The sequence below is a fragment of the Typha latifolia genome, chromosome 2 (assembly GCF_019914945.1).
Source record: "Typha latifolia isolate L0001 chromosome 2, TyphaL0001v2, whole genome shotgun sequence".
Classification (NCBI taxonomy): domain Eukaryota; kingdom Viridiplantae; phylum Streptophyta; class Magnoliopsida; order Poales; family Typhaceae; genus Typha; species Typha latifolia.
In genome coordinates this window covers 1,174,689-1,199,324 of record NC_133087.1, presented here as the reverse complement: position 1 = coordinate 1,199,324, position 24,636 = coordinate 1,174,689, and the positions used below count along the sequence as shown (strand labels likewise).

General features: G+C 37.7%; 3 protein-coding genes and 2 long non-coding RNA genes across 8 annotated transcripts; 1 reads left to right on the top strand and 4 right to left on the bottom strand.

Annotated features, from left to right (window-relative positions):
* Window positions 1–421: 421 nt before the first annotated feature.
* LOC140781035 (uncharacterized) lies at window positions 422–2,700 on the bottom strand. 2 transcript variants are annotated; one of them, XR_012107627.1, is made up of 2 exons: window positions 2,072–2,700; window positions 422–1,819 (listed from the first exon to the last, which is right to left on the bottom strand). It is a non-coding gene; the product is annotated as an uncharacterized lncRNA (long non-coding RNA). The 2 variants fall into 2 exon arrangements; XR_012107626.1 differs by having other exon boundaries at window positions 422–1,789.
* Window positions 2,701–3,028: 328 nt separating this feature from the next.
* LOC140781846 (glutamate--cysteine ligase, chloroplastic) lies at window positions 3,029–8,042 on the bottom strand. Of its 2 annotated transcripts, none has more exons than XM_073128108.1 (16): window positions 7,869–8,042; window positions 7,488–7,756; window positions 6,906–7,056; window positions 6,676–6,783; window positions 6,328–6,420; window positions 6,100–6,183; window positions 5,873–5,941; window positions 5,725–5,795; window positions 5,559–5,627; window positions 4,675–4,768; window positions 4,388–4,558; window positions 4,101–4,193; window positions 3,798–3,878; window positions 3,638–3,707; window positions 3,425–3,539; window positions 3,029–3,337 (listed from the first exon to the last, which is right to left on the bottom strand). In XM_073128108.1, the coding sequence occupies exons 2-15, from the start codon at window positions 7,736–7,738 to the stop codon at window positions 3,451–3,453; spliced, it is 1,494 nt and encodes a 497-aa protein (XP_072984209.1). In that variant the 5' UTR covers window positions 7,739–7,756; window positions 7,869–8,042; the 3' UTR covers window positions 3,029–3,337; window positions 3,425–3,450. The 2 variants fall into 2 exon arrangements, with proteins under 2 accessions (XP_072984209.1, XP_072984210.1); XM_073128109.1 differs by having other exon boundaries at window positions 3,029–3,307.
* Window positions 8,043–9,761: 1,719 nt separating this feature from the next.
* On the bottom strand, window positions 9,762–10,747 carry LOC140782608 (uncharacterized). The gene is made up of 3 exons (XR_012107914.1): window positions 10,462–10,747; window positions 10,324–10,384; window positions 9,762–10,216 (listed from the first exon to the last, which is right to left on the bottom strand). It is a non-coding gene; the product is annotated as an uncharacterized lncRNA (long non-coding RNA).
* Window positions 10,748–10,783: 36 nt separating this feature from the next.
* On the bottom strand, window positions 10,784–17,727 carry LOC140781340 (uncharacterized). Its single transcript, XM_073127281.1, has 9 exons — window positions 17,627–17,727; window positions 14,817–17,384; window positions 14,456–14,585; window positions 14,278–14,366; window positions 13,072–13,310; window positions 12,083–12,169; window positions 11,893–11,992; window positions 10,877–11,193; window positions 10,784–10,787 (listed from the first exon to the last, which is right to left on the bottom strand). The coding sequence occupies exons 1-9, from the start codon at window positions 17,708–17,710 to the stop codon at window positions 10,784–10,786; spliced, it is 3,618 nt and encodes a 1,205-aa protein (XP_072983382.1). The 5' UTR covers window positions 17,711–17,727.
* Window positions 17,728–21,644: 3,917 nt separating this feature from the next.
* Window positions 21,645–24,232, top strand: LOC140780975 (metal tolerance protein 1-like). Of its 2 annotated transcripts, none has more exons than XM_073126713.1 (2): window positions 21,645–21,721; window positions 22,750–24,232. In XM_073126713.1, the coding sequence occupies exon 2, from the start codon at window positions 22,750–22,752 to the stop codon at window positions 23,920–23,922; it is 1,173 nt and encodes a 390-aa protein (XP_072982814.1). In that variant the 5' UTR covers window positions 21,645–21,721; the 3' UTR covers window positions 23,923–24,232. The 2 variants fall into 2 exon arrangements, with proteins under 2 accessions (XP_072982814.1, XP_072982813.1); XM_073126712.1 differs by having other exon boundaries at window positions 21,692–21,800.
* The last annotated feature ends 404 nt before the right edge of the window (window positions 24,233–24,636 follow it).

The window sequence follows — 24,636 nt, the reverse complement described above, 5'->3', positions numbered from 1 at the left end:
GCTGCCATGGAGATTCTTTTATGATAGTGAGGACTTTAATCTCTTAACTTTCTATTATATATATATATATATTCTATTCCCACTTTATTTGCTCAAGTTGAGAAAGAACATACACAGAGGTGATAAAAACAAGTATACTTTTCTTGGCAGAGGCACGCTGAGAAGCATTCCCTTTTTATCTTCTGCTTTTGTGGTTGCTTTTGGTTTCTGGATTCTTTTGTACAAACCTTCAAAAGGGATGAGAAGCATAAAGTGGTTGCATAAGGTGCTAAGTGAAGGCAAGAACCTGCTCCAATAATGAGTGGAGTTGTGACTCAAAGTTTTGGGACAAGTTATTCTTACACTATCTTCCCATTTTGCTTCAAAAGGATGCTTCAAATGTCATATGTTGTCAACTTTCATGAATCATTTTGCACATAAATTATATACTTTTGTGCCTTCTATCAAATAAATTTTATAGACTACCAATTATAACATCTCACAGCCTGAATTTGAACAGTTTCCATATCACCATTTGGACTACATGCAGTCTACACATGCCTTCCCCTATTACTATACATAATGAAACAAATAAGACAAGTATTACAACAACTTGCTGGATTTGTCTCTAATCCAGTGAGCTGTCATCAAGTGCAGGTAAACATTTCCTTATAACTTCAGCAGCTTGTTCCAGCTCCTCTTCTGAAATGATCAATGGAGGCACTAGCCTTACAATATTCCCTTTCCCGGCTGTCAGCACCAAAAGGGCAGCATTCCTGTATGCATCAATGAAGGAAGACGATTGAACATCAAGTTCGATTCCAATAATGAGGCCAAGCACCCAAATTTCTTCCACACGTGGATCAGCCTTGAGCTTCTGAGTTAGTAATTCTTCCAAGTAGAGATCTTTCTTAGTCACAAGAAGCCAGGTTCCCGGATTTTATCTAGCAAGGCGAGGGACGCATGACATACAAGAGGCCCTCCAGCAAAAGTGTTACCATGATAGCCGGAGCTTATGGCAGCAGTAATAAACCTATTGTCAGTATGAAAAAGAGCATCATTAGAGAGATTATAGCATTCTTCTTTGGACGATCTTCTGCTAACAGATTCCAGTCATGAAATTCACTCTCGCTGGTAAAAAGGAGACGCATCTTTATCAACTTCATCAAAGTTACCAGACCAACAAAAAGAACAGCAAATAATGGTTGTGATGTTGTGCAGCATGAACGGCGCAAACATGGATCTTAGAACTACAACCACATGCTTTAAAAGAATTTTCTAATCCCGGAAATCAGTAAAATTTCTGGAAGCATAAAAACTGTATAACGTCTACTACTGGTCAAGCTTGACAATAGCAAACATCAGGTGCTTATCAGATTATTTTGTCGACTATCATCTGGAAGCCGCCTAGAAAAAGAGATCTTCACTTTCACCATGAATAAACTCCACACAAACAGCTGCTGTTTTCCCTGATCTTATCACGCTTTCGGCTTCCTCTATATTCCCACATTCTATGAATATCAACCCTGGCATTGTAGGTTTGAGAGGTAGTCGATAATTTTCTTTCTATTGTCCTTCCATGGAAACTATTGGTAAAAGCAATAAACTCTTAGCAGGATATTCATCATTTGCATGTCTAAATCTTTGGAACTTCCTGACAAAGTTTATAGACGCTTCCTTAGCTTCTGTTCCAGAGTTGGTGAAGAATATGCGAGTGTCATCTACAGAGGCATGATAATTGCATGTTCCACACCAGAGGAAGGACAGTCAAACATGGATAGTTTGAGGAACTAAATCTCATGCGAGATTCCTTCAAAATTTCCTCGCAACACAACAAAAACTGCATCTATTAAAACTTATAATCCAAAATAGTGGACCAAATCAACTACGAATTAATGACAAAAAGGAATCCAACAACTAGTACCACTAGAAGCCATGCATGAGAACCATAATCCATATTTCTATACTAATCATCACGCTGTTCTAAATAGACAATTTTCAGCTCTCCCATCAAGAATCCATTCATAAGAAAAACCTAAGCATTGTCCACTACCAAAATGAGAAAAAGGGAAAAAAGAAAAAAAAATCTCACCTGAGGAACTGAATACAAGACATTGCTGACAAGCGTAAGAGTATTAGCCTGCTCGATCACCGCCTTCACCCAATCCCGATCCAAGTGCCCGAGCGGGTTCAGGGCAATACCGGCCGTCATGTTCAAATACTCCCTCCCATCAACACCATAGAGCTTGCAACCCCGATTACATTCCAACACCACCGGTGCGCGAGCGTACGTGCCGACAAAGACTCTCCTTTCCAATTTCCACCACCTCTTCGCTGACCGGTGACACCGACTTCTTTTCGCCTCCGAGAGGAGGCAGGAAGAGACGCTCGAAATGCGGACTCCAAGTAGAGATCTTTTCCCTCTCCCCCTAAAAACTTAAAAGATGTGAGGGAGATCAGTGGATGGAGCAACGGAGGTCGTTTGGAAGGCTTGAAGGGAATCCATGTCTCTTGTCGCCCCCTAAGAATCTTTCTTCACCGAGGAATTAATTCTATTACGCTTGAAGGGAACCCATCCATGTCTGTTGTCATCTCTATTAGAATCGGTAAAGTAAAATTTCATATCTCCTCATTCTCGTGCTCACTAACTTAATCCGTTTCAAAATCATATAAATAAAAGCTTTTCTTTTCTTTCTCCTCCTGAAAATATAGGAGCCAATAAATAAGTATCATCATCATCAAGCACTAATGTAATTATTTCATATTTTTATACATAAAATTATTATTTAATTACTATGATTTAGTTATAATTGTTATTATAACGTCTTAATGGTGTGATTATTAATCTTTTATAATTTTGTGCTCGACTTTTTGTAACTTGGTAACATATATTTAAGACAAATATCTCAGAAGTATAGAAAATAAACTCTATTCATTTTCGTAAATTTTAAAAAAGAAGGTATTTTTTTAATTATTTCTTAATTAAATTTTTATTTAGCATTTTAATTAATTTTAAACGTAATAAAAAGAAATTCTGGTGAGTCATGTCTTGGCCCGTAAAAATTCCGATTTTTATTTGCATGAAGGAAAAACCGAACACCAATACCGAATAGCCCTCCAACAACAGTGCTTACAGGCTTCAGTTACAAAATATACATCAAGAATGTACTTTTCAAAACCTAGATCGATCGCATCTGCCACAAGTCCTGCACTTTGGGCTACATTGGAAAATTGAACATACGAGTAGGTCCTTGATGGATCAGCCAATCAGAACATTGAACAGACAAGTTGGCACTGTTACAGAAGGTCGATTGCTTGCAAGTATAACCTGTAAATTTCTTCAACACATCACTTATCCCTGCATCAGAATTTCCCAATTCAAACGGGTACAGGTTTACAGCTTTTGGAATGGGGTTTCATGTAAAACAAAGAAAAAAGCAAATACTTGTGATGCAGGAGATTTTGTGCACTTCAATACAGCAGCTCCTCAAAAACAGGATCTACACTTTGTCCCCACTTTCCATGGTATAATTCCAAAAGATTCTCAGCTGGTGTTACCCCTGCCATAAGATTATTTTGAAAATTGAGATGGTGAAATCCAAACATCATCCCAAACCAGTGAATTGTGCTTCATTAATAAGATCGATAGAATAATTACCTGTTCTAACCACTTCAGTGACTTCTTTTAAAAATCCACCCTCTTTGTAACCTCTTCTTTCCAATCCATCCTGTATTATTGTAAGAAAAAATAGTTTAGATGTCACTGTGTCCTTAAATTTCTACAGATACAGGAAGGCCATTGGGTGCCATAAAGTAACCTTGGCTATCTTTAGAACATCTTCAGCAACATGTCTTAACAACCCATCTCGAAATGGTGTCTTCAAACCAGTCACGGGTACCTGGTAAATTGAGAAGCAATGATTATATACTTGAAGATGACCCATAGACCAGAAAACTGCAATTAACCCAAAAGGCAACAATAAGTGATAGGAAACATAAAAATGTTGGTGACGTTTTCTTGGCCTAGACAACTATATGACCAATTGGTAGGTCAGGTAACTGCATTTATTGCATTTTAATCTCATGAAGTCAAAGTAGGAAATTTGAATTTCTTTTGGCACCTTTCTTCTTAACATTTGTCTTTCCTCTTCTGTCCAATCAGCTGTGATGTCTAGAACGTTTTGCAAAGAAACCTCATCATATAACAAACCAACCTGGATAAGAATAAAGCACCAGATAATCAAATACTTACAAGGGGAATGAAAAAAACAAATTGTTGGACAATTTAAGATGACAGAAAATCTGGTCCAAATGCCATAGTGCCACTAAGGCATACTAATCAACATCATAAATGCTTCTGCAGAAAATCATAAACTCATCATAAGCTCTATAGAGATGGACGAAATACCCAAAAGGCCGGAAGAGCACATAATCTCCTCCAAGGGCCACCATCAGCACCCCTCATTTCAAGGTACCTTTTCAACCTGACCTCAGGGAAAATTGTTGTTAGATGATTCTCCCAATCATTCAAAGTTGGCAGCTCCCCAGGAATTGGAGGAAGCTTTCCTACCATAAAATCCTGCATATTTATCTTATAAGTAAATAATGGATAATATCTCCTAGCTGCATAACTCAAGAATGTCATAAAGCTAACAGGTTAATACTAATTTAAAGAGACAAGAGATAGAAGGAAACCCGAAATGACATTCCAGTACAATCAATATACTTCTTATTTCGATAGACGAAGTACATTGGAACATTTAATGCATAATCCACATATTGCTCAAATCTGCAAGAAAGTATCAACAGCAAAATGTAACTGATTAAAACAACATTTCTTGGCTTACAAAAGGGATTCAAGGAAAAAAAAAATCTAAACAGTGAAATAAAAACTAAAAGGAATGTAAGAAAAAAGTAGCTGATATCTCTAAATAAAATATTGATTTGACAATTACCTACACAAGATGTATATCAGATCTAAAAGATCGTCTCTTATACCAAATAAGTTGTCAGCCGACCAACTCAGGAAATGTTTCAATTAAGGTCAAACCCAAGCCTGAAATATGTTCATTCTACCCTTTGGTTCATTCTACCCTTTGGTTTCGAGTTCAGTACATTAAACCAAGATCTATTTCCTCAGTTTTTCGAAGTGCAAGGGTTCAAAGGAGTGCTATAAGAGAGATAAATAAAGGACCTAATTTCAATCAGCAGGTAAAATAAATTTCTGTAACTGTCTGTAATTTGGAGACCCAATATTGTGCCCAACAATCTACTCTGATCGAGTCAACCATACCAATATTTTAAGCGGTTGAGGAATTATAAAGATCATATAAGTTTGTTAATGTTTTCATTACTATCCTTAACTCACTCATTTGTCTCTGTCTCTCTATTGGATGCCCCAACCCCCTCCATTGTCTACCCACTAATTCCTAAAATTTGAGCTAAAAGTTATATGTTACTGAAGAAAAAATTATAGGACTGCAAGATTTTTCTTCTTGGTTACTAAAAGCAATTGGATGAAAATGATTAAATAAAAATTACTATGACAGATAAAAGAAAGGAAGGAAAAAATATCTTACCCAAAAGAGTCATCGAAAACAAAAGGAAGCATACCCGCGCGATTATTATCTGTATCGGTCCAAATATGGCTGCAGCATACAATGATGAAGTTAGCAAAACATCAGGAGCTGGAACTAGCGTAACTGTAATATACAGTAGAGAATGAACTAGAAGTTGACAAAAAACCTTCTCATGCTGAGATAACCATTTGGCTTCCCTTCCGTAAAGGGTGAATTAGCAAATATTGCTGTCGCAATCTGTTCAAGAACTAGTAGAGGCTAATGAGAAAATAGTAAAAGAAGTATAACCCAGCACAAAGATAATTGATACCCACAGGCTGCAATGCAAGACCAGCACGAAATTTCCTAATCATATCCAACTCAGAACTGAAGTCAAGATTAACCTATTTGGATAGACAAAAAATTTCATGAATTAGTTTCTTGAGAACTTATTTTGTAATGGATACTCTGTTTAAAATGACAGAACATTATGAAGCAGAATTCTCAAGCATCTTTGCAATATTACAATGGAGACAAGTAAAATCGATAGACAAGATTTAACCTGTACTGTACATGTCCGGAACATCATATCCAGACCAAGTGAACCTACTTTGGGCATGTAGTTCCGCATTATCTCATATCTTCCCTGCAGATGCACAGAAAATTTCCAAGTTAAGCAATTACGAAGCCAACCCTAAACCCATACATACATTAATTATATGCGCCTAGTGCAGATCAGGACTTCATTATGTGCACATCAATGGATACACAGCAAAGAAGGCAGTCATACCTTGGGCATAATAGGTATATCCTTCAGCCCCCACTTTGGCTGAAAACCAATGCCCAGAAATCCTATTCCAATTTCCTCTGCTACAGCCTTCACCTATCAAACAGCAGCAACTCTAACATTAAAAAAAAAATTCATCCTTGGAAAATATTCTTTTATAATCAAGTTAAAGTAAGCATGAAAAAAACCCAATGTGCTCATCTAGACCTAGAATCAACAACTTCAAAAGACCAAAACCTGATATCTTGATTCTGGAATGGTTCAGAAAAGATATTTTAGGTGCAACAATGGTTACAACTTAGTTCCATGATGTTAAAAAATATTCTCTTGGAACATTAATTTCAGTATTACCTGATAAAGATGTGAATTGACCTCCGCACAAGTTTGATGCAGTGTTTCAAGAGGTGCACCACTAAGCTCAAATTGGCCACCTGGTTCTAGTGAGATGCTTTGCTTCCCCTATAAATCACAAGATTGAAAACCAACTTACCTATAAGTCCTTGTGAAACTCAACAGGTGTATCAGAGTTATCATTAGAAGCGTGCGACCAACATAAAAAAAAAAAAAGATAGTGTCTTCACCTGCTTGAGACCAATAACGTGATCTTCTTCCATTATCTTATCCCAATCAAACCTTTCTGCGATCCCACTCAGCAAGCAAGATATCTGCTCATATTTAATAGGGCGTAAACTTCCAACTTCAAAGCCAAACTTTTCATGTTCAGTACCAATCCTGCCAAAAATAAAATGCTCATGAGATACAAATACTGTAACAAAAAGAGTGAACAGACCCAAATCAACACCAGAACCAACATGACCGATATAAAGAATGTTGATATCCTAACATTCAAATTGCACATCAGATCCTCCCACATTCCAGCAAAACACACAAAAGGATAGAAGATCAGAAATAAACTTAAAAAAGGAAACTAAAGAAATTGTGCATAAGCAAACATCACAAAGATTGTTTAATTCCCCTTCCTGTGGTAGAACCTTTCAATTCCCCTTCCAACCTTCGGTTATCCACTCATCCAGAAAAAAAAGTTATGAAAATGCACACGATTGCTTTTCACACAAGACGCAGACGTCTGGCATGAGCAAAGCAAATGTAGTACGATCCAATAAATGCCTCAAAGGGTGAAATTAACCAAAGTAGGAGCACACCTCCACTTCTCCTTGGGCTTGCAACCAGAAGCAAGATAAGCAACAAGATCCTCTCTTGTCAACGGTTCCGTCATAACCACCGCATCCTCCGTAGGAGGGCTTGCTGCAACAACCATTCCTCGCCGTTTCCTCGACCCGGAGCTACCCAACTCGAACCTTCTCATCTTCACCTCACCATCAGTTCTCCCCAACGAAGCGAACCACACAAACCTCTCCTTCACACCAAAAGTAGGCCGAGGAGGCGCCGCCATTTCTCACTTCAGATCCTCCTACAGATAGCACAAGACTGTAACCGCTCCTCTTTCTTTGAGAAATACTTTCATTAATTGGTCGATTTGGGGATACACGAAGCAGAATCAAGAAGAAAATGTGGAAGTTTACCTCAAGGGATAAGATTTCGGTGTGATTTCTAGGACTTTGGCGACTCCTGCGATTGGAATCGGGGATCGAGAGAGCAAAGATAGGAGGGGAGAAGAGAAGGCAGCCACTGCTATCCCCAACTGCCTCGGCAACTGCGAAGCAACAGAGAACCTAGACGAAGAAACTATATTGCCTAAATAAATAAATAAAGGAAAACAGCAAGAAAGTAGGCCACGTTTGGGGCCCACGTGTATAAAACTGAGGAAGGGTTGAAATGCGGAATCCTCCTAGCAGGATCCGCTACAACGATTACGTCACGAGTTTTAAAGCCAAGCCACACCGCTGTCATGAGTTGTCCTCCTCTCGTTAATATTGGATGTAACCTATAACTATGTAATAGTTGCCCAAATCCTAACGATTAAGTGAATTGGGGTCTTAAATGGTTAGCATAAATCCATTTCCTGTAGCAAAATATAGTGCAGCTCTTGGGTTTAATCGTTCGTTTTTCTTTTTGGTGGGTGGGTGGGTGGGTTATGCGGGTGTGCGTGTAAAAGATCCAATAGCCCCACAAAATTATAGACCGTACAGTTTGAGGTGCCTCCCCACTTTATCTTCCATTTGGTTTATGGAGGTCCCTCCCTTTTCCTCCACTCCCAAAGAAAGAAAAAAGTTCCTGAGACGGATAATTAAAGCTGTGGACAGTAGAGGATAATGACCAGCAAATAGACTGCCAAGGATGTGATCGTCTCCGGGACACAGCCGCAGGAATTTCTTATTTCTTGCAGATCACTTCAATATTTTTTTTTATCTGTAGACTGTAGATATATAATGTAGTAAATTCATACGGTGTGGATGGTAGGGGATTCGCTCCGACTCGTTGATGTGGGTGCTTACGCATCGTAAGTCCCCTCCTCTGTTTCTTTATCGTAAGTAGTGACCTGTAAGTGGGAATTGGAAAGTAGATCACGACTCTTAACATTGGGCGTCTTTAACGAATATTCATTCTACGCATGAGATTTAAAGCAAAAGAATACTCTACTAGGGAAGTTATTTATTTCTCTCGGGAAGCTTCCAAACCACACAGACAATGGATTGTGTTTTAGGACTAAGATGGGAGAAATACGATGAACCAAAAAAAATAAAAAATAAAAAATTAAGAAACCAAGGAATCTATTATTAAATAACTTAGTCCGACTAATTAAGACTAAAATACAGGTAGTATTACGCATAAAGCCATAAAAGAATGAAGTAAAGTGGCGTAGAAAATAAGGTTAACAACAGGAGAAAAAGTGTGATGTTCCAAAGAGAGAGTGACATTGGATGGACCTAAAACAGAGGTTAGTGTTACCAGCAATCTCGCCACGTAAGCAGTGAGATAGGCAAGAGAAGTGCAGAACACTAGAATAGCTAGAACTAATGGTGACATGGCAGAAAATTATTAAGATAGCGAGTGGTCCATTGCGCTTCCTCTTTTTTTAGTTATTGTTCTATTTGCAGTTGCTGTTTTACCCAAGCAACATTAATCTAACCCAAATCAAAGACTTTCCAAGTGCTTGGCGGCTTCACTGCTAGTAATTCCAATCATGATAGTGGCCAGGCTAGTGCTTGGCTTTTTGTCCCTCTCTCCTTAACAATGTAAGAAGATCTTCCCAAGATATATACTGTCAAACCATTGAGTGGCGTTTAGTACATTGCGATGGTTATACTACACATGCTTTGGGACATCACCCTTTGAACTAAACATAAGAAGAATATATATATTTGCAAATCTGCAACAGTGTTGAATAGATGGTTGGAGCAAGTATTGACTGGGGCATATGCATCAACCAAGAGACAACATTTGATTGAATTGCGAAACCTTTGCAGTTTTTTTTAACGATGTTAAGAACATAGATACTGACGGTTAATCCTAGCTCTTGGCAGCACTGTACAAAAGCTTTCTAGCTTCAAGAAGAGACGAACTAAATTAGAATTCAGATAGTAGTGTGGAAGCGAGATGAGGGAATGGATAACTAAATTATATTTTACACCGGAACAAACAAAATGTCAGTGGAACTCCTCAGAAGTGTAGAATCTCCTATAAAGGTTTGGTTTTAGCTGAAGCAAGCCACCCAGATACTCCGAAGCACAAGAAGAAGCTTTTGCTTTTCAAGATGGAGAGGGTTCGAGTTCCACTTAAATCACCTTACAAATGAGTGCCAAGAGAAACGGTAACTACGTTTCGTTATCCTCCGGCGGTTGTAACTAAAGTTCAATTGCAGTTCTTATGCCAAGAATCCTACCCAAGGGCTTCTGCCAGTGCCACTCTTACTAACACGTTCGTAACATTTACCTGAGAACTTGTATTTAAATTCGGCCAAAGGTTTAACCTGCATAAAGTGTGCAGTGGATGTCAGAAATATTGATACCATCACAAAGTGGTGGTAATCACATATCATCATGTCAGTTTGGTATTTTTCTGGAACAAGAAACATACGACTAGAGTTGAAGATGTTTTGATCAAGACGCAACTGTCTTCGCACTTGCCCGCAGCACCACTTGAGAGGAGAACAATCATCAGCACAAAAAAACCGAGTTCCGCAATCTAAAATGTTACTATTCAAAGAAAACACACCTAATTGTGATGTCCCTGCCAATTTTATTCTGTTCGGTGTCCACGGATAGGTCTGTGCAACTATTGATTGGAGGAGAAGGTGAAGTATGAGTTTCATAGCTGTTTTCAAGAGATTGTGCAACATGAGTTCGATAGCTGTTGTTCCCTTCAAAAGCATTTCCACACGGCAAATATCTTACTTCATCAGCAAGGACTGGTGATACCGTGGGAGACTCCAAATTTGCCTCCGCCTCAGAAGTAATGGTGTCATTGCTGCACTTTCTTTGCTTCCTACTAGGTGGACTAAGAATTCCTGTGAATTAAGGAGCAAGTTGTACAAAAATTAGCTTCAAGAAAATACAAACATGAAAGCACACACAAATGCATATGAGAATACATGCATTTATACTTCCCACACGTTTGCATGTTCACATACCAACACCCATGTGGTGTGGCGACATGGAGGCGTAAAAAAGGGGATCTTGGGTCACGGAAGAAGGAGGTTGCATATATGCGATATAGTGATATACGAGGTGGGAGAGAGATACCTGTTAGTTCTCTTGGAACGTCCACGGCTTTATTTATGAATTTCTGACACATGGTAGTTCCTTGAAAGTTGAGAAGGGCATATTTTGTTAACTCTGATATCTCAGAACTGGTCATCATAGTAAACCCAAAGGAATTTGTCCATGTTCCAAGAAGCTGAGGAACTGCGGGTAATATTAGTCGTTCCACCTCCAATGCAGAAAGCAACTGGAAAATAAGTGAGAAAAGGCAAACAGGTAAGCAGGCACTATCATTGTTGAACTAAATTGACATCAAAGCATGAATTGCCTAACAACAGGTAGTGCCTTTTACAACATATTGTCACTGTACAAAATGTCAATTTGGAAGAAAGTGTGTACAGAAAATATTATGCAGCACCTCGTCTGATTAGCCATTTTTCTCAACAAAAAAAAAACGAATAGGTAAATAAGACAAATAATCTGATTCACCTGACTCGCCTATGAAGATATCTATAATAATATAAAATTAAACTCGGTCCAGGCAGATGTGAAGGTCAAAATGAAAATTGTGTATCAGGTGAACTTAAAAGCATAACACTACCGAAAAGGAAATAATGCATGATAGGCTGATACTAGAGATGGTATCTTCACCTTGATATTCATACGTTGAGAGTAAATGCTTAGTCTGTTAGATAAGCAAATATCTGGATATGAACTTTGCTCAGATGGCACATTAAGGTAAGGTGTGAGCAGGGATAAGTAGTGAGACAGGATTGACATAGTTAACTTAGAGGTTTAACTAAGTCAATATAAATGGCACTCATGGATATGATTCTAAGAAAGCAAATTTCTCTCCACGGACAAGATTTGAAGATAACTGTCACTCATTTCTATCAATCCTATAAGGTACTTGACAATAACCTAGAAAAGAATTTGATTTTATTACCTTCTCCAGTTCACCTACAAGAAGGCGGCACATTCCTCGTCGACGATGTTGAATGCGAGTACCCACAAGAGGCATTTCTGCGATCTTTTCACCATAGACCCTGATCAAGACAATAGAACAATTTACGCTCCAACGAAGCAAATCCTGAATGCTCATATGCAAGCGGATGCCAAAAAAAAAAAAAAAAAACCTAAATGTAGCCACAGCTATTAGCTCATCTCCTTTCTCAAGAAGCATTGTGTAAAAACCCCAAAAATTAAGTCGATTAAGTTCTGATCTGCAAGGAAATAATAAAAGTATTTAGTTAGAGATGGGACTTCATCTTAGTGAAAAAGAATGTATGTCCAAGAAAAAGATAACAGAAAATGGGTCATTATGCAGAACTAAAAATATATTGCCAAACACAGCATCCCTAAGGCTAAAGTGTAAATTACATCTGGACCAAAAAGTCTTCCCCTGACTCCTAAAGTAAACAAGGATTATAACAGGAGGACCTAGCATGCTATATATGTGAAAGAGGGATCAAATTTTATAACTGTCAATTTAAATTGATTCTGACCAATAAATAGACTAGCCTGCATACTAAGATATTATAGCTTTTGATTGACTCTATGGAAAGACAACTTTTGAGCATTCGTCCCAGCAGCAATGCTTGTAAGAGTACACAACATAAACAATGATATGTATCCATCCACACATGTGCACAAATGTGCAATAGTGCTCCCTGTTCTTCTCTATTGTCTTTCTTTCTTATTGTTTTTTTCATTTCTTTTACCTTTCAAGAATATTCTCTGATCAACCCTGAGCAGGGTCTTTTTGCCCTACTGGGGATTAATCCTGCAGAAGTGATGAAAATATCCCTTACCAACCCGTCTTTAGAGTGCTAAGCATATAGAACCAAGACTAAATCTTATATACCCACTTCTGCAGTCCCATATAAACCATCCCTGTTTTAGCTTGAAATATTTGTTTTTTCCTGTCTTGGTCTCTATTTGTGGTTCTGAACTTCTATTCACCCTCTTCCCTATACCTCCCATAGCACATATTGGTGTCAAAGCTATACATATACTCAATCAATTTGGTAACAGAGCTATAATCCAGCATCGTCTAATGCATTTGTTAAAGAAAGAGGAATAAATTGCATTTTCTTTGTATAAAAGTTTAAGTGAAAGAACTCACTCTCTATTAAAAAGCAGATCAGCAACAAGATCACTCATGGTACGAGGTTCAGTCATAGGAATGAAACACTCGTGCAGCACATCAAGTGCAATGGACAGCTTGCTGTGGTGCTCAGCCAAGCTTTCAAGATTACCATTTGCAACACCATTTTCTCTGCTTGATCTCAAAATAGTCCATGATAAACCTTCAACAGAAGTCATATTCGACTTCCCAATAAGGTTCTGCAGATGAAGGAATATCTGCATAAGGTAAACACCAACATGAATAAGCATTCAAAACATGCACAACTGGGCACCAACTGAAAGATGAAGAAAGAAATATTCTCTTGTCATAGGAAGGGTATGTGTACATCATTTCTTACTCCATTATACATCAGTCTGAGGCTAGTATAAATTCTGGAGAACATGATAGTAATGTTCGAATATCAAAAGTAGAAAATGCGTTTAATAGCATTAATGCCATGCAAGGATTATAATGCAACACTTCATACTCATAAGCAGAAGCATAAAGATAGTCCAAAAGAAGTTGCGAAGGTATAGGGTAAGATTTTTAGACATTTGAAAAAAGTAGAAAATGTGTTTAATAACATTAGTGCCATGCAAGGATTATAATGCAACACTTCATACTCATAAGCGGAAGCATAAAGATAGTCCAAAAAAGTTGTGAAGGTATAGGGTAAGATTTTTAGACAGTTGAAAAAAGTAGTTCTGGTAGATCTTATAATAGGTTTAGGTTCAGCAGAGTACATGATACATTTTACTTCCAAAGAATATGATTGAATACTCTGGAAGGTTGTATTGAGTTGCAGTCTTGCAGAGCCACTCTGCCATTACATTGTAAGCAAAATCATATTGCAAACTCTCCTAAAATGTTCATACAGCCGACCAAGAGAAGGGGAAAAAAGGAGGGAGGAGATGATTTTTTTTAATGTATATAATATTGCAATGTGAACAGTAGCCCAATAAAAGCAGCAAAATATGAATACAGCACTTGCTGAGTTAATTCCATTCATTCTGCCTGTTCACCTGGAACATTCTACTAATGTCTCAACAGAACTAACTTCTGAATTAAATTAGAGACGTGGATATTAAAACTGATCAGATTGAAGAGTTGCAACTGGTTTTGAACTTGTCCAACTGTAATTACATATATGTATTTGATGTATGGTTCATGCTGATGGACAGATATTACTGTGATCGGAAGTACCTTTGAACATTTATCACTGCAGAACCAATAACCACTTGGACAGCAACTAAGCTGCTGCAGTCCTTTTTTCTCTAAGCAGCCTACATGATCTACCCAAAGAAAAAACAACCATCACAGGGTCACATAATACAACATATAGCAGCAATGAATACGAAGAGAGAGATGAAGTTAAACATACATTCACGCTCACACTGATCACAGTACATCACTGTTGTCTCCGTGAACTGCATTGTGTCACAGTTGTATTCGCTTGAGCCACAAATTCCACATTGACAGGATGGACAAAACCATTTTCCTTCGGGAGTAACCTACATAAATATCAACATCAGAAGATATTCCAGAAAAAAAAACAGTTTTTACAGGTCAACAAGGAAGTTAATGTTATCAATGATGTATCTATTATGCAATTATATATAGAAAATTACATTTACATAGGTATAACTATACATAGAAAAGGTAGAAAATATATCAGAATATGAATTTAAGTGCACAAATTTGGACAAAACAATCTCATTTGAAATATATCAGAATACAGATACCTGTAAACCAACACACTCAAGATGAAATGACGATGGACAACAATCACACAGCAATAATTCGCCACCAGCTTGACAGATTGAGCAGAGTGCGTCACTTTCAAAATGTGAATAATCACCCTTCAACCGCACTTTTAGGCGAGTTTCAGGCCTATTAGTATCCATCCCCTGAATAAGACATTGTAATAAGGACCTACCATCCTGTAGCATTATGTAAGCAGAAGGTCGTGGAGAGGTGTTGCCAGCATGAGCCTCAAATTTTGCAAGACTAAACACCTCATTACAACACGTGCACTTTATTCCACTTCGGTTTATGCGACCCTCCTTAAGGCACCCATCTCTTATACGCATATAAGTTACCTTCTCCCTTGGTAATACAATGTCATGGTCAATCAGCCAAGACAAAACTGTCTTAGCAGACTTTCTTGTACTTGACTGCAGCTGGCGTGGTGAAGTACTTACAGGTTCATAACGCCCCCTTGCAGGAATATGGAATGCTGTACTTTTTTTAGATTTTTGATACTCAAAAGAGCGAGCAGACGAGCGAGTTAACATACCATGTGAAGGTGCAGAAGAGAGAGATGGGTTCGGTTTTCTCTTCTTTGAATGTCCAGGCCCTCTCCTTTCCAATTTACCAAGATCAAGATCACCAAATTCTGAAGGTTTAGAGGAAGGTAGAGAGAGAGCCCAGGGTTCACCTTTCAAACATGCTTCACAGGCTGTTGCAAGAGAGATGAAGCATTTGCCCTCTGGAGAGCTATAACGCATTTCTTTCTTTGTCTTTTTTGATTTACGTGACATTTTCCATCCAAGGGACAAGAGATGCTTTTTAGCATTCAATCTCAGCAAACCAGTCGTTCCAATTGGATGCCTCTTTCCATTAGCTTGTTTCTGTGATTCGATGTAGTCCAAATACTTCGGTATTGCTTCTGGTATATACTTTGGTTCGATATAATCATTAGTTGAAGTTTCCCTCCAGTCTGGATCTTCTCTCCCTGATGCAGCCCTTTCTGTGGCAGAATTCTCTGGGCTGTCAGAATCTAGCCATTTGGATGAGAGTGTATTTCCATTCACGTGTTCACTGCTCTGTGCCGCACCTTCTTCCAACGCATGGCTGAAATGGTCCTTCTGGTGTCTATCCTTTTCCATTTGCCAAGAATGATCTAGAGAGTCACTAACATGAAATTCTGGACAAGGATTAGTATTCGCAGAATCCTTCTTGTGACTAGTCTGGCCCAGTTGATCTTCTTGGAACTTATCATAATCTCTGCATCTCTGACTTACATTTTGATGCCCACCCATCAGTTTGTGGCAGAGCTGACGAAGGGAATAATAGCAACTTCCCTCAGGAGAAAAATATCGAAACCTTGGCATTGTGTCTCTTTTAAACTGAATTCTCCAACCCAATTTCGAAAGATGCTTCCTCAACTTTAGCTTGAAATCATTGTTGCCTGGTCTAAAAATTTCTGGTGGAAATTTTCCATTTTCCATACCACGTGCAAATAGCGACGCCACCTCAGGGAAGTATTCCGCCTCAAATTTTACAGGTTTCCAAGTCCTTGAATGTTCCAATATTGTATGTGTGTCATGGTACTCGTCTGTTGGATTACTAGTGCACTTGGTCTGTGGTTCACCATATATCCTATCATTAATGACCTGATTGCTTACTGGAAGCAACTCCATTTGGTAAACTGCTCCAGTAGGATCATCCACAACTCCACATTCTGGAAGTATTTTGAAAATATCACCAGCAGCACACTTGCCCTGTGGTAAACTCATAGAGCTTCGAAGAAAAGAATCATTATCAGATTTATGTAGCTCTAAGGAGCAAGGATTCGGGTTATTAATACCTACAAGATAAGGAATAGACTCCAATTGAATAGCCGTATCTCTAGGAACATCAATTATCATGTTACTGGAAACACCTTCAGGAACATATGTACCATTGTCAACAGACCACAATTCTTGAATCAGGTTGGAGACCAATCTATCCCAGAGAAGTCGTGTTCCACTAGTCCATGTAGTGATTTCTCTCAAGAAAGAAGGCTGCCCTCTCAAATCATACCAAATTTCTCTAATCGAAACAGGCAAACCGTCTTTCTCTTCGTATGGCTGGATAACCTTGAGGAATAACCATTCACCGCGAGGTTTCCACTCTCCAGAAACTTCATCCCACAGAAGAGTAACACGCAGCCTATCAACATCCACGATGCTTTGATCCCCTTGGTCTGGGAAAAACACTTTCCTTTCTTTGAAGCCTTCCCTGTGATCAAAGACAACACCTTCCCACCAGGCATCATCCAACAAGGCATCGACACACAACCCATACCGCACATCCACTGGCTGCATGCTGCGTTGAGGTGGCAAAGGCCTTATACTACCACGACGATACTTCGAAGTCACTTCCCGTTCGCCTTCTATAGCAGCTGATACCGCAATAGATTCCACAAGTTTCGAACTTCGATTATCGTTCAAGAGATTGGTGTACTCTACCCAACGACAGGAATCACGGCAAGCAACGACTACGGCCAAATGCCACGACCCATAAAGCCCTTCATCGAAAGATAACACCTAAAAGAAGCATATCACATTACAACTTCAACTCAGAGCAAGATCATATAGGAACCGGCAACTTGAAGGCCAAGAATTATATGCCAAATACAAAAAGACAGAGTCCTTCATGCAAGCAAAAACAGAAGAAAAAAAATAAAAAATCTCATATAGTAACAGAGCCCCCCGCCAGTTCTGGCAAGAGAACTAAGTTACGATCAAAACCCGCAAAATTCTACCGCATTGGTACGAAAGGAACGTACCTCGACTTCCTCGCCGGCGAGAAGCTTCCGCTTCTTCCCTATCTTCTTCCTCTTACCCCTCCTCGGATCGGAGTCGTCCGGCATTACCGGATTCGAATAAGGAACACCTGGACAACGTCGGGGGTTTTTGGAAGGGGTTTACTTAGGGTTTATGCCAGAACTTAGCGGTCAAGAAATCCCCCCCGGACTAATAAGGAGAACGGAGAGAGAGAGAGAGAGAGAGAGACTCGGGAGTTGAGAGCGAATATATTTGATGAATAAGTTTCCTAATTCGAGTGCAATTTACTTTATATCTTCTAAGTCGGTGCAGTTATTCCGGCTACTAATCCGTTTCCCTCGGAATATATATATCAATTTGGCGTGAGTTAGACCGTTATTTCTCGTTTGATCTACGCGGCGTCGCCAAGTCATATAGGGACGTGGCCCCGCCACAGCTGTTTTGGTAGTTCTAAGACTTACGATTTCTTCTCTCTCTCCCATTTTTTTTTAAATACAAATAACACCTTATATGTTCACCTATTATAAATAAAATTGGTTTTTATTAAGTGGTGTACGATGCTATTTATAATTATCCACCACTAGGTGTACCTCTCTGCAAGAGTCCGATTTGGATTCGCAGTCGCGTGGGTCCCACAAATCAATGTTTGGATTACAAAACAAAAACAAAAACAAAAACAAAACAGGGACATCAAATCCAAAATTGAATATATATATATATATATATATATATATATACACAATATACCCTCGTGCTTCATGAGTAGTTGACTCTTCTAATTTCTAAGTCGTGCTCCTAAAATATATGAACGTGTATAATATTTATTAAATTTTAGTAATAAAATTTTATATAAAGCGTTTTGTAATTCAATGAATTTTAAATATAAGTGAGTGATCTAATCAGCAATTTATAGAGAAATTTCAAAAATTTCTTCCTCACACATAATAATTCATGATTTTGAAATTTTTATATAAATTAATAATCCAATTTTTTTTTCGGAGGGCTAGTTTAGTCAAAAACTCTATGCCTCATCTCGTTAGGCTTCCATAATGATAGAAAAGGTGCACAAATTAGATGAGAAAGAAACGAGAGGATTCGATCGATTTTAAAAGTCAAGATAGGTGGCGGAGGTAGAAATGTAATTATGCTAACTCAAGGGTGAGGAAGAGAAAGAAGAAAAATGTCTAGTTAATATTAAGATGAGACTAGTGATCTCATAAGATAATGATGTCAACTAACACCATCAAAGTCACATTCTAAATGAGATAATAACTTGAATTCTATACAATAATATTTTTTAATTTTCATGAGTCACTCTCTAATTCTCTTCTATTAGTCACTCGCTTGCTGAACTATTACAACCAGACTGCTGTAGAGATTAGATTAGTATGCATGCAAGAATCCCCGGTAAAGAGGCAACTTACCTGTCAATGGAAATGTCTACTTACCAGATAATATTTTATTTAATGTGTGATGGCACCAAAAGAATTGATCAAGATATTTTAACCTACCGATGTTATTTTATTTTGATGATTCAAAAGCCCAAATGCTAGGTATAAGTTTGACAAATAATTAATACTTTTTTAATATAAAGATATTTATGTTTCACTAAGCTTTTAGCTAATAAACATAGACATCTAATTTAATCTCTAAATTATTATACTGTTGAACTATTGCTTTTAACTGTCGCGTTGCTCCTCCAAATTAACATGCACATCTGAGTCATTAAACTAGCTGAATCGAGCAGTCAATCTAAGTCATGCCTAAACAATTTGCCATGATAAATTTATTTAAAGGTGGACTCTTAATCTCTTATATCAAAAGTGAGTACCTTCCTAACTTTTTATAAAGTTGGGTGATTAATATAATGACAGTTGTTTATATTGACTCATTAAATACTATCAATATTTTAAGTAATTAAAAAATAATTGTTTTTAATATATTAAAATCTAGTTATATATTTCGCATGTCAATCAGATTATTGACTATAATAAATCTAAACATAGAAGATGTATCAAATATTAATCTGATCACATTACGAAAAAAATAAAATTTTATAACTTTTTCAGCTATAGTTCGGATTCCCAGAATATTACTCCCATATTCCACAAAATTGACTATAGTTTTGTTCTTTTATCCACGTTCTTTTCCGGATTGTATGGAATCTTATAACCTTTCTAAGTCTCAGGATGCAGACCTTTTGGGCATTATGAGTGGGAGGGCAGAGAGTAACGTTCAAACACGTCCATTATTGGAAACGCATGCAGAGCATGGGCCCCATCCTACGTGGAAGGAAAACGAAACCTTGTTGGTGCAAATATGAATACAATCTTCGAAAAAAAATGGGACAAAAAATAATTTCGTTAACCAATTAAAAGTGGATATGATCTTCAGACCTTTTTATGCATCATTGTGTGTCTTATTTTGTTGGTAATATTTTTTCTTATAATACTAAGATGAATAGTAGAAAAAAAAAATACTAAAGTGGTTGCTCATTTAGGTTGCGGTCCTAATTTGGAGTGTTTGGCTGGAAATGAATAACATAATTTTGTACTGATAAAATCAGATCTTGGGAAGAACTCCAGCATCGCGTAATCTCTTTATTTTATTACTGGGCAGGTTTGCAAGGAGAGGAAGTGGTAAAGAAGGGTAAGAAGATGGTTTCAAATCGTGGATATTCATGATTAAAGCGGGAGCGATTGAGCTGTTTGGGTCTGCTCTAGCTGAAAGGAAATTTTTGTTATTTTGTCGAGCTTAATTAAGTGATATTATGTATGATGATGTTGATTATTTTTTGGTTTGGTTGTGTTAACACTCTAATTAGGGCGTTGTTGTTTGTGATGATATGAGACGACTGTTGAGAAGACAATGTGACATACTGTTTGTTGATATTTGGTTGAACTTTAATTCAAACAAACTTATTTTGTTGCAGTCTTTATCTTGTTTCAATAAAACAGACTACATGTCTTTTATCAACAAATAAAATAATTCTTATAAATCTCGTTTCATTTATGTGTTATTTCTAGTAGGCAACTAAAAGTTATTGTTAACATATTGAAATAACAGTGTTGTCGTGAATAATAACCTGACTAGTAGCCACGGTATAATTATTTTATTTTCTTTAATTATTCTCTTAATTTTTATGTGAAATTATCTTTTAATGCACGATTAAAACGTGAAGGTCTGGTTGCTGTAAGAATAAATAGTAGCAGCTGACTAATTCCTTGAAAATATCTTTTTCAGCACAGATCTCGAGGCCCCACTCCCCCCACCTACTACTTGATATTCTTACAGGTAACAGCATTAATTAAGATAAATTATATTATAATTAGCGAAGGTTTTGGATTGTTCCAATTCGAGCTGGCACATTCACGAAGATGAGATGTCATATTAACATTTGTTATAATGGCAACTATTTTTTTAGGTAAACTAACTTCATTAATTAAAATTACTGCTTGCTTCTACGATTATATAAAAATCTAACATCATCTTTATATAAAATTAGAGACCATTATTATACATTGAATTTATAGAATTTAAATAACATAAAATTAATATCCTTGACATCAATTCCTAATTGTTTTTTAAAAAAATTGCCACAAGAAATTAGCAATGATAACAAGCATCATTTGATCCTTTTTTATCCTTTGGGTGATTAGCTTCTTCATTATGCCAATCCTCTTTGACCCAATTATCATTAAAAACGATAATGAAATCCAAAATTCTACATATCAAGATCCAATAATGGACTCATTCAAAAATATTATTATTATTATTAAGTTTTAACAAAATATTTATAAAACACTCCTAACAAATACAGTAGAGTATAATATTAGGTAAGCTAAGTAGTTTTTTTATTATTAATTTATGTTTAGATTTAAGTAACAGAATGAAGCTCAATGATCTCTGTGATAATAATGACATTTTAAAGAATATTACGGTAATTATAATATTTTAAAAGTTTTCAGTGGCAGTTATGTAAAAATACTTGTGTATGTTTGATAAATATCCAACCTAGCCTTTCTCTTAACATTCTCTCGTTTGCTCTCCCGCTCTGCTCTCGTCTCCACCGCTAAATCCTTCGTTTCTTCCTCAAGGTTTGACCTTCGAACGTCTCCGCTAATCTTTTCTTAGATCGCTATGTCCTCGATCGGCCCCTCTGGATTTTGTTTCGTAGTATGTTCGATTAATCTTTGAAAAAATTGGTGTCTTTTTTTATGACGAATAGTGTATGTATATGGTATTATAGAAGCTTGATCCTAGTAGTTTGCTTGTTGGATTAATGGTATAATTTTTCAGTTGTGTTTTTTGAAATGGTAATCTGGATTGTTGGATAGGTTTCCTCTTGTTTCTCCTCTCAGTTTGTTCTGCCAAATCTGAAGATCCAACAATACCAAAGTCTTTTTGGGTTTCTAGATTTTTGTCTAGGTCGGAAAAAGTTGTAGTTTTCTGATCCTGATCCCTTGGACACTGAGGATTTCGTAGGAGGTAAGATGGCGGAAGGATATGTGCAAAAAGATTTATTTTTTTCTCTTTTAATTCTCTAACTAGTAGAAATCCTTCTGATTAACCCCTAAGAATTTAGTGATAGGATCATTGTAAAGAAAAAAAGTGTTTTGGGTCAAGTTAACGCCTCTTAGAGTTTTATGTTATCTCTCTATGAGAAATGGGGATTCACAGGGTCTGTTAACCCTAATGAGACAAAGGCTGTCCTTGTATACAACTAGGAGTTCTCTTCTTTTCCCCATCGAATTAGAAAAGTCCAACAGATGTGACTTCACCTTTTCCAGTAATTATTTACTTAAAATGGGCAAGAGATTAGCATTTCCTTGTATTTGATAATTAGTCTTTTAATTGAGGCAAGCCTAAGATTTAGATTTTGGTATCCTGATTTTTTGTTACAGGAAATGAAACATCTTTTTGTACTACCACTATCGTTTGTGGCTCTTCATTCTGTTTACAATCTATGCTTCTCTCAGATCGAGTAACTCATTTTTCTTCATTCATATATGCCGATGCTTCCACCTCATTCATACCTCCTGATTACAAGAGTTTAAACTATAAATGTTCTTATGAGGCTCCTTTTTCATTGATTTTATTTCTGATTACTTGGTTGGCTCTTTAGATGCATAGAGAAAACTCCCCAGCATCTCAGATTATTGAAGTGAACATAGATGTGCCAGCTTGTGCGTCTGAAGTAGGTGTCAGGAAGATCTGTGGAGGTGCCACTTGTGATTTCTCTGATTCTAAAACCAGCTCAAAGGATGCCAAAGAGAGAGCTGCATCCATGAGGAAGCTTCTCATAGCTGTTGTGCTTTGCATCATATTCATGACCATAGAAGTGGTTGGAGGCATTCAAGCAAACAGCCTTGCTATATTAACTGATGCTGCTCATCTCCTATCAGATGTTGCAGCTTTTGCTATCTCTTTATTTTCTCTTTGGGCATCTGGATGGGAAGCAACACCTCGGCAGTCTTATGGCTTCTTCCGCATAGAGATCCTTGGTGCGTTAGTTTCCATTCAGCTCATATGGGTTCTCGCTGGCATACTAGTTTATGAAGCCATTTCAAGAATCATTTATGACAGCGGTGAGGTGCAGGGCCTCTTGATGTTTGCTGTCGCAGCCTTTGGCTTATTTTTTAACATAGTCATGGCTGTCTTGCTGGGTCATGACCATGACCACGGTCATGGCCACTCTGAACATGATCACAATCACGGTGAATCTAATAGTGACCACTCTCACCATGACGACGACCATGAACATGACCACACACATGGTATAGAACACAAGGATGGGCACGAACCGTTGCTCAAGCATTCACATGACATTTCAACTGCTAATTCTGCCAAGAAGAAGAAGCGCAATATCAATGTGCATAGTGCTTACCTACATGTGCTTGGCGACTCCATCCAGAGCATAGGAGTGATGATAGGAGGAGCCATCATATGGTACAAGCCTGAGTGGAAGATCATAGATCTGATATGCACACTCATCTTCTCTGTGGTAGTACTAGTCACCACTATCAAGATGCTGAGGAGTATACTTGAGGTTCTCATGGAGAGTACCCCACGTGAGATCGACGCCACCAGGCTTGAGAAGGGGCTGTGTGAGATGGATGGTGTCGTCGCCGTTCACGAACTGCACATTTGGGCCATCACAGTGGGGAAGGTCCTGCTTGCATGCCATGTAACTGTCACACCAGAGGCAGATGCTGATCTTGTGCTAGATAAGGTGGTAGGATATATCAGGAGAGAGTATAACATCAGCCATATTACCATTCAAGTCGAGCGCCAGTAGGCTTAAACAGCTTGATGGATGTTGAAGTGAAGAAGGCAGGGAGTTGAGATTACTTTCAATGGAGTGCAGGGCCAATGAGAACCAGTTGATCTGTTGCATAATAATAGATGTTAGGATGTTGGGTCACTTTATGTTCAATTCGTCTACTTCATAAACCTGTAGAGGTAGCAAGACCTAGTTTTCTCTGCCTATTCCTGATGATTATTTCTGTGTCTAGATATCCTGCAATGCTCATATTTTGTCACTATTGACATCTCCTCAATACAATTCATCTGAGGCTGATCAATTAGCCCGATTGGCCCGTTTCTGATCTGAAATTGCAAGCCCAAGCTTCCTCATGGGCTCATGGCACGAACTACGGCCCAAGACTTGCATAGCTCGGGCCAATATATGGCCTGGCCTGGCCCTTAATCTTGAACCTCTTCATCAAAAATTTTTTTAAATTTTAAATTTTCTTTTTGTCTCCTCTTGAGATGGAATGCAGCGATTCGGATTATTGGACAAGGGTCTACGTATGCTTACGATAATGGAGTCAATAAACAGGGTAAGGTTCGTTGCACGCTTGCAGTCACAAATAAGAGATGTTGCCAAAATAAATTTATTTATTAAATAGAAAAATATATATTTTATTGTAGTCCCAAATAAAATATTTAACTGTTAAGTATTTTATTTAAAATACTGATAAGATCAGTATTTTTTAAGCGTATCCAATTG